The sequence below is a fragment of the Gopherus flavomarginatus genome, chromosome 8 (genome assembly GCF_025201925.1).
Source record: "Gopherus flavomarginatus isolate rGopFla2 chromosome 8, rGopFla2.mat.asm, whole genome shotgun sequence".
In the NCBI taxonomy this organism is placed as follows: domain Eukaryota; kingdom Metazoa; phylum Chordata; order Testudines; family Testudinidae; genus Gopherus; species Gopherus flavomarginatus.
In genome coordinates this window covers 58422422-58437488 of record NC_066624.1, presented here as the reverse complement: position 1 = coordinate 58437488, position 15067 = coordinate 58422422, and the positions used below count along the sequence as shown (strand labels likewise).

At 42.6% G+C, this 15067-nt stretch overlaps 1 protein-coding gene across 3 annotated transcripts in view; it reads left to right on the top strand.

The window, feature by feature from the left end:
- The window catches only part of THAP4 (THAP domain containing 4), a 59000-nt gene that overhangs the window by 42666 nt on the left and 1267 nt on the right, over nt 1–15067 (top strand). The window contains exon 7 of one of the 3 annotated variants that reach the window (XM_050965487.1): nt 10722–10850. The exons of the other annotated variants lie outside the window; for them this stretch is intronic. Within the exon in view, the coding sequence (XP_050821444.1) occupies nt 10722–10814 (93 nt within the window). The 3' untranslated portion in view covers nt 10815–10850. Of the gene's footprint in view, nt 1–10721; nt 10851–15067 lie in introns of those variants that run through there. 3 annotated transcript variants of the gene reach the window in all.

The following is a 15067-nucleotide window of genomic DNA, read 5'->3' as shown; positions in this document are numbered from 1 at the left end:
ATGAGAATAATAGCCTTCACAGAAACTTAGAACAATGATAAATCAATGGGACACAGTAATATACAGGATACAAAATATATAGAAATGACAGTAAGAAAGAAAGCAGAGAAAAGTATAGTAAAAATCTTAAATGAATCAAACAGAACCATCGAAACTCTATGGATAGAAATTCCATGCTATAAGAGTATAGCAGTAGAATGGTGACTGATTGGGAAATGCTCGAGGAGATTAGAGAGGCTACAAAAAAAGAAAACCCAACAACTGTTTCTAGAAACCATTAATGACTGCTTCATGGATCAGGTAGTCTTGGGGAGAGGCAGTTCTTGATTTAGTCCTAAGGATCTGGTCTAAGAGGTGACTATAGCAGAACAGCTGAGTAATAGTGACCATAATATAATTAAAATGTAACATCCTTGCAGGGTGGAAAACACCAAAGAAACCCACCACATAAGGAAGTACGTCTTCACACAATGCACAGTCACCCTGTAGAACTTGTTGCCAGATGATGTTGTGAAGGCCAGAAGTATAAATGGGTTCAAAAAAGAATTAGATAAGTTCATGGTGGATAATACCATCAATGGTTAATAACCAAGATGGTCAGGGGCACAACCCTATGCTCTTGGTGTCCCTAGACCTCTGACTGCTACAAGGTGAGACTGGATGACAAGGGATGGATCACTCAGTAGTTGCCCTGTTCTGTTCACTCCCTCTGAAACATCTGGCATTAGCCACTGTTGGATGACATACTGGGCTAGGGAGACCATTGGTCTGAGCCAGTGTGGCCATTCTTACAAATTATCTCACCGGTGCAGATAGTCATGAGCTGCTGTCATCTTTCTAGTTATCTGATTTCTTTATTCTTAGTGATTTATAGAGCTCTTATCATCATGGCACCAGAGTGCTTACAAACTTTTAAAATAAAATAGGTAGAACTACTCAATTGCTGCTGCTGGCTGAAATATTGGCAGCCATATTTTCAGGAGAGGGGGCGGAAATTGGCATACAGCTGAATAAAATAAGTGTCTGTCTTAATTCCCTGAAGTTTGTACAACTCTGCCAAGGGATAGGAATTCCAGAAGTGAGGGACCTCTACTAAGAGAGTTCACAAGAGTTCAGTCCCAAGCTCTGAAAGTTAAAATCAGCTGAGAGACTCTTATTGACGTGTTGAGGTCTAAGGCAAGAGATGGTTCCTCGGGTAGTTGGCTCCCAGACCATTCAGAGTTTCAAAATGATCACCAACACCTTGACTTTCACCTGGAAACAAACAGAAGCCCAGTGCAAAGACAAGTGTGAGCATTGTGTTCTTTTGGCTGTTTATTCCACTCGAGAGGCTGGCAGCTATATGCTGTACCAGCTGGAGCTTCTGTTATAGGAGTGGTCCTAAGTAGAGCTCATTACTGTAGTTTTGCAGAAAGCTGACTAAGCCATAGGTCATAGAATAATAGGGTTGGAAGAGACCTCAGGAGATCATCTAGTCCAATCCCCTGCTCAAAGCAGGATCAACACCAACTAAATCATCCCAGCCAGGGCTTTGTCAAGCCGAGCCATAAAAACCTCTAAAGATGGAGATTCCACCACCTCCCTAGGTAACCTATTCCAGTGCTTCATCACTCTCCTAGTGAAATAGTGTTTCCTAATATCCAACCTAGATCTCTCCCACTGCAACTTGAGACCATTGCTTCTTGTTCTGTCATCTGTCACCACTGAGAACAGCCTAGCTCCATCCTCTGTGGGAACCCACCTTCAGGTAGTTGAAGGCTGCTATCAAATCACCCCTCACTCTTCTCTTCTGCAGACTAAATAACCCCAGTTCCCTCAGCCTCTCCTCGTAAGTCAAGGGTCCTAGCCCCCTAGTAATTTTCGGTGCCCTCCGCTGGACTCTCTCCAATTTGTCCACATCCCTTCTGTAGTGGGGGGACCAAAACTGGACATAATACTCTAGGTGTGGCCTCACCAGTGCTGAATAAAGGGGAGTAATCACTTTCCTCAATCTGTTGGCAATGCTCCTACTAATAGAGCCCAATATGCTGTTGGCCTTCTTGGCAACAAGGGCACACTGCTGACTCATATCCAGCTTCTCATCCACTGTAATCCTCAGATTCTTTTCTGCAGAACTGCTGCTTAACCAGTTGGTCCCCAGCCTGTAGTGGTACATGGGATTCTTCCTTCTTAAGTGCAGGACGCTGCACTTGTCCTTGTTGATCCTCATCAGATTTCTTTTTGCCAGTCCTCTTATTTGTTTAGGTCACTCTGGACCCTATCCCTACTCTCCAACATATCTACCTCCCCCACATTTGAGTGTCATCTGTAAACTTGCTGAGGGTGCAATTAATCCCATCATCCAGCTCATTAATGAAGATATTGAACAAAACCAGCCCGAGGACCGACCCCTGGGGCATTCTGCTTGATAGCAGTTGCCAACTAGATATCAAGCCGTTGATCACTATCCATTGAGCCCAACAATCTAGCCAGCTTTCTGTCCACCTTATAGTCCATTCATGCAATCCATACTTTAACTTGATGACTGTTACTACGTCTGCATTAGAGAGGAAAAGTTGCAGTTTCCTAGCTAGATACAAAGGATAAAAGGCACTGCAGTCCTTATGACCAGGTTTGTCTCTGTAGCGCTCCCTTGTGGCCTGTCAGGGCACAACTCACCCAGCCCTGGGCCTCCTCTGGTAGGGTGCTGTCTCTTCCAAGGTTCAATGTAGCTGTGCTTTCGCAAGACCCAACCCTTCTATTCAGGGCTTTTTGCAAACAGTCAGTGCTTCAGCTGGTCCCTCAGGGTCTGGTCATCCCTGTCCAACTGGCAAGCTAGCCCAGTCTCTGGGCTGCAACCAGGCATCTCATATCAGAAGGAGAACACTACACTCCTTCCTACTCTGTCCTGAATGGGCCTACATCTTCTCCTTTTAACTCCCCTCTCCATGCCTGATGCTGGTGTAAAAGGGTGGGACCAATTGGGTCCACAGACTCTCATTAACTCTCTCATCGCCAGTGTGGAGCCTGCCTGCTCTATCACTGTCACCTTTGCAGAGAGCCCTGTGGTAGCAATAGTCCCAAATCTTGTGAGTCATTTTGGTGAGGGCAGTCATCCTCTGCTGACAGCATAGATCTTACTCCTGCTTATTCCTCCAAATGCTTTTTCTAGCTTGGAAGCATCGCTTATGTAGAGTGAATCACCTTCAACATTTCAATCCCCACCAACTTGGTCAGTCACTCGGGGAGTGATGTCCACTGCAGTAACTGTGTTGAAAAGGAGACATACAGCTGACTATCATCAGCACTTCAATGATTCCACAATTCTAAAGGTTGTACAGGTCTCAGTCCTGACAAATGTTCTGTTTAATAGTGCTGCTGATACATCATTTTTTCTGCTGCTTTTGATTAGTAGAGCCATCTTAGTTCACCTACTACTGCCACTTATTTCTCATCTGAAATCTGTGTACTTTGACATCAAAACCCTTTTGACAGTAGCTAATTGTGAGGTCACAAATGATTGCATTGTGACTTCAGGTGAGAAATAGGTGGCCGGAGAAGCCAAAAATAGCAAAGATTCTGGTTCTTTACCTTTTGTATTTCTCATTTGCATGAACCATGAACAGAATTATGTCAGATGAGAATTACTGTCAAACTTTCCATAGGGCATCACAAGTCAATAATCTATCTGGGCCACCAATGAACGTTTTATAGCGAGAGTCACACCAAATGGGGGAGGGGAATGATATTTACAGGTTTTTTTAAAAGCTAAAACACACATTTTCAACAGTTGAGATTTCAAAGTGATTCCTGAACTGTCAGAAGAGGTAGGGCCAGAGCTGAAAAAGAAAATGTTTATATTCTCCTCGGAGTGGCTGTGGAAAAGATTGATTTCTACATATTTTTACTTTTTTTAAAAGTTGTTTGTTAAAACCTACCTATAAAATCTTGACACTTCTGTATATGGAGAACAGCATTACTAAGCCAAAGGCTTTACATGTCCATCATTACTTTATACTGTGTATAAACAGCTGGGGCTCTCAAGAAGAAACTTGTTCATTAGAACTTCCCCTGGATGCATGCCCTAGAGAAACTGATGTACTGAACCCAATTTACTGAGTCTAGAATGCTGAAGATGTGTTATTCTTTGGGGGTGATTGTGTTTGTAAAGTAGCTCAATAATCTCTTCCTTGCTTTGGTACGAGAGTAATAAAACAAGGTGATGCACGTGAAATGGAGCTCATGTAGCACAGATCTGTGGGGGGATCACTGCTTCTGGGCCGCTCTCCTATTCTGTAGGCCTGGTACACCTAAAAATTAGATGGTTCTAGCTACATTGCACAGGGCTGTGAACATGTCATGCCCTGTGCAACAGAGTTAGTTCAACCTAGCCTTCACTGTAGATGCAGTTCGGTCAACGGAAGAATTCTTCCATTGATCTAGCTACTGCCTCTTGGAGGGGTGGATTACCTATGCAAACAGAAATCCACTTCCTTCAACATAGGAAACACCTCTACAGCAGCTGCTATATCACAGCTGCAGTGCCATATCTGTGCTGCTGTAGCTACTTTAGTGTAGACATACCCCTAGACACAAGATAATGGGAAGCAGGGTTGGAAACTTCCAGTAGCCCACTCCCACTTCCAAAACCAAGATTGTTCATGGGAGGCTGCTAATGCTTCTCCCACGTGGTAGTCCCCCAACCCATAGATGTGACAAACGACCCCGCACAAAATAAATGTCTTTTGTCGTAGACCTACCCACAACCCACTGCCACATGTACTTTTTTTATGTGAGGCAACCAATCTCCATCCCTCCCACATACAGTACCTGCTGCTCCAAATGAGGTATCCCTCCATGCATACTTCCTCCTCTCTATGCCCATTTCCCTTTACTCTGTGTTTGTTTGCTTATTTTTTGAGAAGCAGTGAGCTCCCCTGGCTTCCATGATGTGCAGTGGCTTTTCGTCTCCATCAGGGACCCGAAACTCCTTTTGAATTAAACTAAGTTTAAGAAAAAAAACCTACAGTTCATAGGAGTAACAAATTATTCATTCTGTTTCCTTCTTCCAACATTCAGCTATCATTATCCAATATTTGTATTGTGGTAGCATCTAGGACCCCTGGTTGTGGACCAGAACCCCATTACAGTATGCACTGTACAAACCCAGAACAAAAAGACCCTGCCCTAAAGAGCATACAATCTAATACTCACAATAAGAAAACTATGGGTTTTACTGAATGTACTTGTTTTTAAACAGGCTAGTTTTTGAATAGGATGAAAACCCCCAAGCTGAAACAGAGCACTGCATGTCACAGTACTGTTGCTGAGATATAATAAAGGTTCTTCCAGTGGCACTGCAGAGCCCATGTGATGACTACTCTGGCACACCAGGGAGTAAATATTGCTCTATTTAATCTGCCAATTTTAAGCCTCAGCAGTCATGGCATCTGCATGGCGTCCTTCTGTGATTTGGCAGAGTCCCTGTTAGAGAGCAGTCAACCAGACTCATTTTGAAGATTAATGATCCTTGTCTCCTCTTATGGGAGGGTATCCTATTATCAATCCTGTTACAAGGTGTGGCTGGCCAGGGTAGTAGTTATTTGAATGTCTGCTAGATCAATGGGCTGGTGTTTTTTCTGGAAATTGTTTGTATATTTCTCGGCTCTGGCTCTTCCCACAAGCATTAAACACAGCTATAGAGAACCTTTCATTTTTATTTGCATACGTATTAATGATGTTTTTAAAAGGATGACTTTGGCTTTGCTTTAACTGACTTTAAAGTCAAACTAAAGAAAGACTGATTCAGTCATAAAACCAGCCAGGTGGCCAACCTGTTCCATTGTGATCATGAAGGAGAAAGAAACCTTCTTGTCTCAATACAGTCCTTTCTAACCAACATTATTCTGTAAACCCTTTCTTACACACTAGATTTCAGTCTTTTGCTCTCTGGAGTTACCATGTGTCTGAGAAAAACTAGGAGAAACGGTCTCTTTTTTGAGTAGCCCTTTCTTCTGAACTTGCTTCCCCTCTCAGCTAAGTCCATCCTTCAAAGGTCCCTTCAGCAGGTCAGTTACACAGCAAAATATGGCTGAGACCCAGGATTCCTTTCAACTTAGGTCGGGGCAGTGGCAGAGTTGACAACATTCAAAGTAATTGTTCCTCCATCGGAGAATCCTTTGTTCTCTTTGGAGTTAGAGGAACTCAGCAGAGCAAACACATTCCATTGGTAACAAGAAAAGCAAAAGATCTAGCATTTTTCATTGTAACCACAGAGAGGAAAAGCAGCTTCTTAAAGATTTAAAGGAGCTGTGTCCTTGCAATGTGTCCTATGTTCTTGTGGGATCTGTGCTATTTGTGTCTGAAAATATTTGGTGGAAGAGGGAAGAAGCAGCCACCCCAGAGTAGCTGTGCAGAAAAGACAATTTCCTATATAGGGTAAGCACTGGAGAGATAGGGAAATGGGAATCCATAGATCTGCTGTGTGGAAAGATGAAAAACATATGTAGGTAGGACTGATTCAGGATCCATTTGTGGTTGCTCCTAGTATTTGTTGCCTGGGTCAGCAATGACTGGGACTGCTGTTGAGGCAATACTCTGATTTTTAAGGAGTCAGTGCTTTGTATTGCTGAACAGTGACATCTCCCTCTAATTTTCAGGGTACCATTGACTGGCTATCATAATAGTCCTGTCCAGTCCTCGTTAGCTAAAATGAGTATAGTTGTGTTGTGGGGCTTTAAAGGTGGGAGATCTTAAATTTGGGGGATTAGGAGATCCTCAGATATATAAGCAACTTTCCTCCACATATATATGTAACAGACACACATGCTGCCTAGATGGAAAAGATTTTCATTTTGCTAGCTACCTCCCTTTTGAAACAGGGTAACAAGTGATGAAAGCTGCACAGAGAGCCTGAATAGTACATTCAAAGGAGGGGAAATAACTGATGTGTTGATGACGGTAACAATGGGTACCTCAGACTGTGTAGCTCAGAGAACAGCTAACTAAGGCTGTCTCTACACTTCGAGGTAGGGGTGTGACTCTTGCTCATATACACATAAGAGTTAGCGCAAGTATAAATAGCAGTGTAGCCGCAGTAGCACTGGTAGCGGCAGCAGAGGCCCGGCTGACCCACATTGAGTACAAACCCACCTGCAACCGGTAAACTCTAGGAACCCATCAGGTTCTACTGGAATTATTCTCCCTCTGGTTGCTGTGAAATTCACTTGAACATTTGTTTATATGAAAATCATACTGCCCTTTAATTTTCTCTCAGAGCAGTACAAAATTGGCAGTAACTTTTCATTTTGCTTTGACCAGCTTTACTCCCTTTGGGCATGGTTTATCCTTTGATCTCAGGCCATTGGTCACCTGAGGGAGAACAAAGCCAGACAGACCTCTGCAGTGTGAAGTTTGGAATTCCATTCCTTAATGCACACAAGATTCTACATCTCCCATAAGCTTTTTAAACTAATCTTAACTCTCCTGAAATTAGCCTTTCCTGCCACATAATGCCTTGGAGCCAGATTGTGGCTGGCCCCTGCACTCAAGGAAAGAGGGCACAGAGAGTGTCCCTTCATGTGCCTTTCATGCAGGAGCCAGCCCCAGCTGCAGTGACTAGCCACACATAAAGGACCATGGCTAAGGAGAGCGTACACAGCAATGGCTGCACTCCTGAGAACTCCCAGAGACTAGTGCACCATGAGGGGCAATGCCCCTGGGAATTCCTTGTGGGCTGTGTGGCTTACCACAGGCCAGCACCTTAAAGGCATAACTGAGCACTCAGCTCTCTGGGAAGAGCTTGTTAGCACTCAAAGCACTAATACTGGGAAACAACACATCCTGCAAATGCAGAGACTCACTACTCTGTCTTGTATGAAATGTCCAGTTGCGGAACCATAGAAATCAGAGCTGGAAAAGACCTAAGGGATTAGGTCATTCAGTTCATTCCCCTGTCTGTAGAAGATTCCTTCTTATATGTTAGGATTTGGATAATGGGATCAGAATTGTTTGTGGATGATTGAATATGAAGTATATGAATGTTGCCAACTCCAAGCATTCAAAAATCATGACTCAGGGTCTGCAATCGCGAGATTGTCTTAGAAATCATGAGATTTAAAAATCGTACTGTTTGTATTCTTTTTATGTCTTTTAATGCTGAAGTGTTTAGAATTCACATTTTCAAGCTTTTTGCTACAATCTGAGCACTAAAAACTTACTAAAAAATAGGAAAAAGCTGAGATTCTTGGGTAATAAAATTATCCCAACAGTTAGAGGTTTAAAAAAAAAAACAAATATCACAAGACCTGCAATACATGCATGAGAATTAGCAATTTTGCATTCCCTCTGAAGCACCTGGCATTGGCCATTGTCAGAAGACAGGATACTGGGCTAGATGGACATTTGGTCTAACCCAGTATGGTTTGTTCTTATGCATAATATAGAGGTGATTGCTTGACATAAACACAAACAAAATAACCCCCTTCAAAATATTGTTAATGTAAAAGGAAGTTAAAGAGCTTAAACACCAAAGTCAGGAAATTTTAAAGTAAGGTTCTCGCACCTTATTTTGTTGCTTACATTGCAATCTTTCATTGTGCAATTACACAATATACAGTGTATGTAGAAAGACAAAATGTAGCATAAGCCCTTGTAAGGCTATCAGGAAGTAGTGCATTTCATTTGTATTTGCTGAGATAAATCACTTTCCTTTTTCTATACATCCAACTACTCATTAAGATCAGCCATTTCTATTGCAGAGAAGCACATCACACATGGTCTAACAGGTCTAGATTGATTCATAGACTCTAAGACTGGAAGGGACCTCGAGAGGTCATCGAGTCCAGTCCCCTACCCTCATGGAAGGACCAAATACTGTCTAGACCATCCCTGATAGACATTTATCTAACCTACTCTTAAATATGTCCAGAGATGGAGATTCCACAACCTCCCGAGGCAATTTATTCCAGTGTTTAACTACCCTGACAGTTAGGAACTTTTTCCTAATGTCCAACCTAAATCTCCCTTGCTGCAGCTTAAGCCCATTGCTTCTTGTTCTATCATTAAAGGCTCAGGTGAACAAGTTTTCTCCCTCCTCCTGATGACACCCTTTTAGATACCTGAAAACTGCTATCATGTCCCCTCTCAGTCTTCTCTTTTCCAAACTAAATAAACCCAATTCTTTCAGCCTTGCTTCATAGGTCATGTTCTCAAGACCTTTAATTATTCTTGTTGCTCTTCTCTGGACCCTCTCCAGTTTCTCCACATCTTTCTTGAAATGCGGTGCCCAGAACTGGACACAATACTCCAGTTGAGGCCTAACCAGCGCAGAGTAGAGCGGAAGAATGACTTCTCGTGTCTTGTTTACAACACACCTGTTAATGCATCCCAGAATCACGTTTGCTTTTTTTGCAACAGTATCACACTGTTGACTCATATTTAGCTTGTGGTCCACTACGACCCCTAGACCTCTTTCTGCCATACTCCTTCCTAGACAGTCTCTTCCCATTCTGTATGTGTGAAACTGATTGTTCCTTCCTAAGTGGAGCACTTTGCATTTGTCTTTATTGAACTTCATCCGGTTTACTTCAGACCTTTTCTCCAATTTGTCCAGATCATTTTGAATTTTGACCCTGTCCTCCAAACAGTTGCAATCCCTCCCAGTTTGGGATCGTCTGCAAACTTAATAAGCATACTTTCTATGCCAACATCTAAGTCATTGATGAAGATATTGAACAGAGCTGGTCCCAAAACAGACCCCTGCAGATCCCCACTTGTTATACCTTTCCAGCAGGATTGGGAGCCATTAATAACTACTCTCTGAGTATGGTTATCCAGCCAGTTACTCACCCACCTTATAGTAGCCCCATCTAAATTGTATTTGCCTAATTTATTGATAAGAATATCATGCGAGACCATATCAAATGCCTTACTAAAGTCTAGGTATACCACATCCACCGCTTCTCCCTTATCCACAAGACTCGTTATCCTATCAAAGAAAGCTATCAGATTGGTTTGACACGATTTGTTCTTTACAAATCCATGCTGGCTGTTCCCTATCACCTTACCACCTTCCAAGTGTTTGCAGATGATTTCTTTAATTACTTGCTCCATTATCTTCCCTGGCACAGAAGTTAAACTAACTGGTCTGTAGTTTCCTGGGTTGTTTTTATTTCCCTTTTTATAGATGGGCACTATATTTGCCTTTTTCCAGTCTCCTGGAATCTCTCCCGTCTCCCATGACTTTCCAAAGATAATAGCTAGAGGCTCAGATACCTCCTCTATTAACTCCTTGAGTATTCTAGGATGCAATTCATCAAGCCCTGGTGACTTGCAGGCATCTAACCTTTTCTAAGTGATTTTTAGCTAGCTCTTTTTTTATTTTATCTTCTAAACCTACCCCCTTCCCATAAGCATTCACTATGTTAGACATTCCTTCAGACTTCTCAGTGAAGACCGAAACAAAGAAGTCATTAAGCATCTCTGCCATTTCCATGTTTCCTGTTACTGTTTCTCCCTCCTCACTGAGCCGTGGGCCTACCTTGTCCTTGGTCTTCCTCTTGCTTCTAATGTATTGATAAAAAGTCTTCTCGTTTCCCTTTATTCCCATAGCAAGTTTGAGCTCATTTTGTGCCTTTGCCTTTCTAATCTTGCCCCTGCATTCCTGTGTTGTTTGCCTATATTCATCCTTTGTAATCTGACCTAGTTTCCATTTTTTATATGACTCCTTTCTTTTTTTGTAGGTCATGCAAGATCTCGTGGTTAAGCCAAGGTACTCTTTTGCCACATTTTCTATCTTTCCTACTCATCAGAATAGCTTGCTTTTGGGCCCTTAATAGTGTCCCTTTGAAAAACTGCCAACTCTCCTCAGCTGTTTTTCCCCTCAGTCTTGATTCCCATGGGACCTTACCTATCAGCTCTATGAGCTTGCCAAAATCCGCCTTCCTGAAATCCATTGTCTCTATTTTGCTGTACTCCCTTCTACCCTTCCTTAGAATTGCAAACAATGATTTCATGATCACTTTCACCCAAGCTTCCTTCTACTTTCAAATTCTCAGTGAGTTCCTCCCTATTTGTTAAAATCAAGTCTAGAACAGCTTCCCCCCAGTAGCTTTCTCAACCTTCTGAAATAAAAAGTTGTCTGCAATGCAGTCCAGGAATTTATTGGATAGTCTGTGCCCCGCAGTGTTATTTTCCCAACATATATCTGGATAGCTGAAGTTCCCCATCACCACCAAATCTTGGGCCTTGGATGATTTTGTTAGTTGTTTAAAAAAAGCCTCATCCACCTCTTCCACCTGGTTAGGTGGCCTATAGTAGACTCCTAGCACAACATCACCCTTGTTTTTTACCCCTTTTATCCTAACCCAGAGACTCTCAACATTTCCATCTCCTGTGTCCATCTCCACCTCAGTCCAAGTGTGTACATTTTTAATATATAAGGCAACACCTACTCCCTTTTTCCCCTCTCTATCCTTCCTGAGCAAACTATACCCTTCACACCAACATTCCAATCATGTGTATTATCCCATCAAGTTTCAGTGAGTTAGTTTTGAGATTAGAACAGAATAGGAATCTTCAGTTGCAGCTTCATGTTTCCCATAATGGAGTCATCTCAGGACACATCTGTATTCCAGCAGTATCAAAAAGAGGTGGTCTAGTCCTTGCTGCGCCACTGATCTGATTTATGAATTTGGCAAGTCATAAAGCCTTTGTGTACTTCAGCTTCCATAAACTGGAGATAACAATTCCTGCCCTTATTAAAGTGCATTGAGATTTTTCAATGAAAAGTAGAGATCATTATGAATAATAAAGTAATGTAGTGCCCAGCCTGTACAACCTGTGTTATATCATCTCCCCCACCAAACTGTCTTTAGTTTACAGTTAGGAAATGCAGTTGTGTTGAAAAGGTTGCTCAGGCAATACAAATAAAGGAAATCACCACTTAAACCAGAATTCACATCCAGCCTCAATCTGTATGCCATCCCACCCAGATACCAAAATGCCCATATAGCCCCATAACAGATACATTTTCAGTCTAACATAGAACCACTTCATCACAATCACACTGAAATGCAGAAGCTAAACCCTAGCCTCAGACAGATTACAATAAATTGCCTATAGACATACATGTACTGGTGAAAAGTCTAGTGTATTAGCTCTAGAGGAAAAGGGTGGAGATTGGAGTTCAGCTTCTGAGTGATTTGTCAGGAACTGGAGGTGTGCATTGTGATTGGTTCTCTGTTGGAATTGAAAGTGGGTTTGTTGTGTTGCTGCGCTGTGTTGGTGTGTTACTTTGTGTGTGTGTGCATGCGTATGTGCATAGGTGAGCGTGTGCTAAGGGATGCAAGTTGTGTGAATGTCTTGTTTTTTACTGATAGTGTTGATGGGAAATGCATTTGAGCAGTCTTCACAGCATGACAGTGTTTTTGTGAAAGCCTCATTCTTCCTTATTCTCAAGCCTCCCCAGGAAAGAGGGGGAATGGCTTGGGGGGGTACTTTGAGGAAACAGGGACTCCAGGTGGTCCTTTTCCTGAATCTTTGTCTAACTCACTTGGTGGTGGCAGCAATACTGTCCAAGGACAAGGAAAGTATTTGTGCCTTGGGGAAGTTTTTAACCTAAGCTGGTAGAAATAAGTTTAGGGGGTCTTTCATGTGGGTCCCCACATCTGTACCTCAGAGTGAGGAGGGAACCCTGACATCCTTCCTCCAAATCCACCTTCTCTATGGCCTCTTGTTAATCCTCGGGAGTAAGACAGGACAGGAGAGAATTATCGCCCACATTGTCAGAAACATGGAGCACCCAGCTCTGCTACGGAGGCAGCTGCCCCCTCTAGTATTGGCTACTTGCATTCTCTGATGAGTCTGAACTTTTCTTGGTAGAGATAAGTAAGATTTTTGTTAAGTTAGGGCAATAACTGTTTGTGTTAAAGAGTCACTTTTCAAAAGTGTCATATGCCCAGGTTATTTTGAAAGTGTGCATATGAGTGGAGTTTGGAACTTCAGGGGACTGTGCTTCTTTAACTAGACAGAGATAAAAAATGGTGAGACTGGCAGAGCCAAATGTCAAATTTACAAAAGGCATCATTTAAAAAACCTTTCATCTTCAAAAGAGCATGAATATTTAACTGTAAAAGTTATGGAAAATTCCACTGTCCTCAGAGTGATTGTATTAAATTGGAACCCATTGTTAAATCCTTAAGAAGAGAAATAGCAGGATTTAATCCTGCTTTAACTACAGATCTCAAACAGTCCTAACTCTTGAGTCACAACCAACGCCTCCCTCATAACAAATGTTCCTGTTCTGTTTGGTGTCTCCAATGCTGAAGCACTCTAAGATGATAATGTAAATAAAGCCATTAGAATAAGGACAAATGTTTTTTCAGCTGTTTGTTTTTAAAAGCAAGAAAAAGTTTGATCTAAATCTTGGAGTCTGTAGATATAAATATATACAGCTGACAACAGCATCTTATTAAGAGACATATCATTTGGAAGGTATTTTGTACAGTATGGTCCAAAATTGTGGCTCCATTGGGAAACTTTTTGACTGTAACACTGTCCTTTGCATTTTCAGTTCTTCCTTTCAGCTGAATGCACCATATATAATGAATTTTTAAATTTGACTAGTTGATCCCATTAAATGTAACCACTTGGCAGAGCTATCAGACTTGAGTTCTCTCAGTCCCTGAGACTTCATTTCCGCTAATCCCTGGGACTGTGTTCACCATGAGAAGGAGCAAAGGGGCCAAGCAACATAAACAAATCTTGTTGATGACGTGCAGAAAATCTGCACTGAAAAAAGTCAAAGGGCCAAAATGCTGAGCGTGTGGAGTCTATGCCAAGATACTTTCAGGCACCGCTGATCACTCAGGGTAATCCTGTGCATTTATATGTGTGGTCATATGATCACTTCTGTGCAAGGCTCCATAGAATCCACAGCTGCAGCTCCATATATTCCACCTCTTGCTGCAGAATTGTTCTCCAGGATCAAAGCTTTCAAAATCATGGGCCTAATTCCCCACTCTCTTGCACCAGTTTTATGCTAGTGTAGCTCACTGACTTGAAGGAAGCCTTTACAGTACCTTGAAGATGTAAACCAATACAGTGCATCTTCCTGAGTCTGCTTACAGTCTGAAACAATAGCTCTGAGAAATGTAAACTGCCCTGTTCAACTCGATGGGTTAAATCTCTGATCTAAGCCTGTGTATACTAGGGATACTTGTGGCAGTGTAGCTACAGCAGTGCCAAGTCCCCATGTATATGCTCTGCACTGATGTGGCTTACCCCATATTACACCAGTGACACTACGACAAATGAGATGAATGAAGTGTCAATATTAACTATTTCACTGCTGATCATTTTAGCAGAAGATAATGTGTTTAATCCCAAAGGCCCAACTCCTCAAAGGGATTTAGGTTTTGTGACAAAGTTCCTCCTCTGCCTTGGTGGGTCCTGCATTTATTGGCAGATTTGCTCATCTCAGTGATCTTCCGCACAGTCTGGATCAACTCCTCCTGTGTCAGATCAGGAGTTGGGAGGAACCCGGGCCCGCCTTCTACTCTGGGTTCCAGCCCAGGGCCCTGCGGATTGCAGCTGTCTATAGTACCTCCTGTAACAGCTGCATGACAGCTACAGCTCCCTGGGCTACTTCCCCATGGCCTCTTCCAAACACCTCCTTTATCCTCACTACAGGATCTTCCTCCTGGTGTCTGATAACACTTGTACTCCTTAGTCCTCCACCAGCACACCCTCTCACTCTCAGCTCCTTGTGCCTCTTGCTCCCATCTCCTCTCACACACTTCCTCTCCTCTGGCTCCTCCTTACCTGACTGGGGTGAGCTCCTTTTTAAACCCAGGTGCCCTGATTAGCCTGCCTTGGTTGGCTGCAGGTGATCTAATCAGCCTGTCCGCCTTAACTGATTCTAGCAGGTTCCTGATTACTCTAGTGCAGCCCTTGCTCTGGTCACTCAGAGAATAGAAAACTACTCATCCCTTGACCAGCATATTTGCCCTCTACCAGACTCCTGTACCCCACTGGTCTGGGTCTGTCACCGTTTCTAATTTAAAATTCTAAATACCTTTGACGAGTT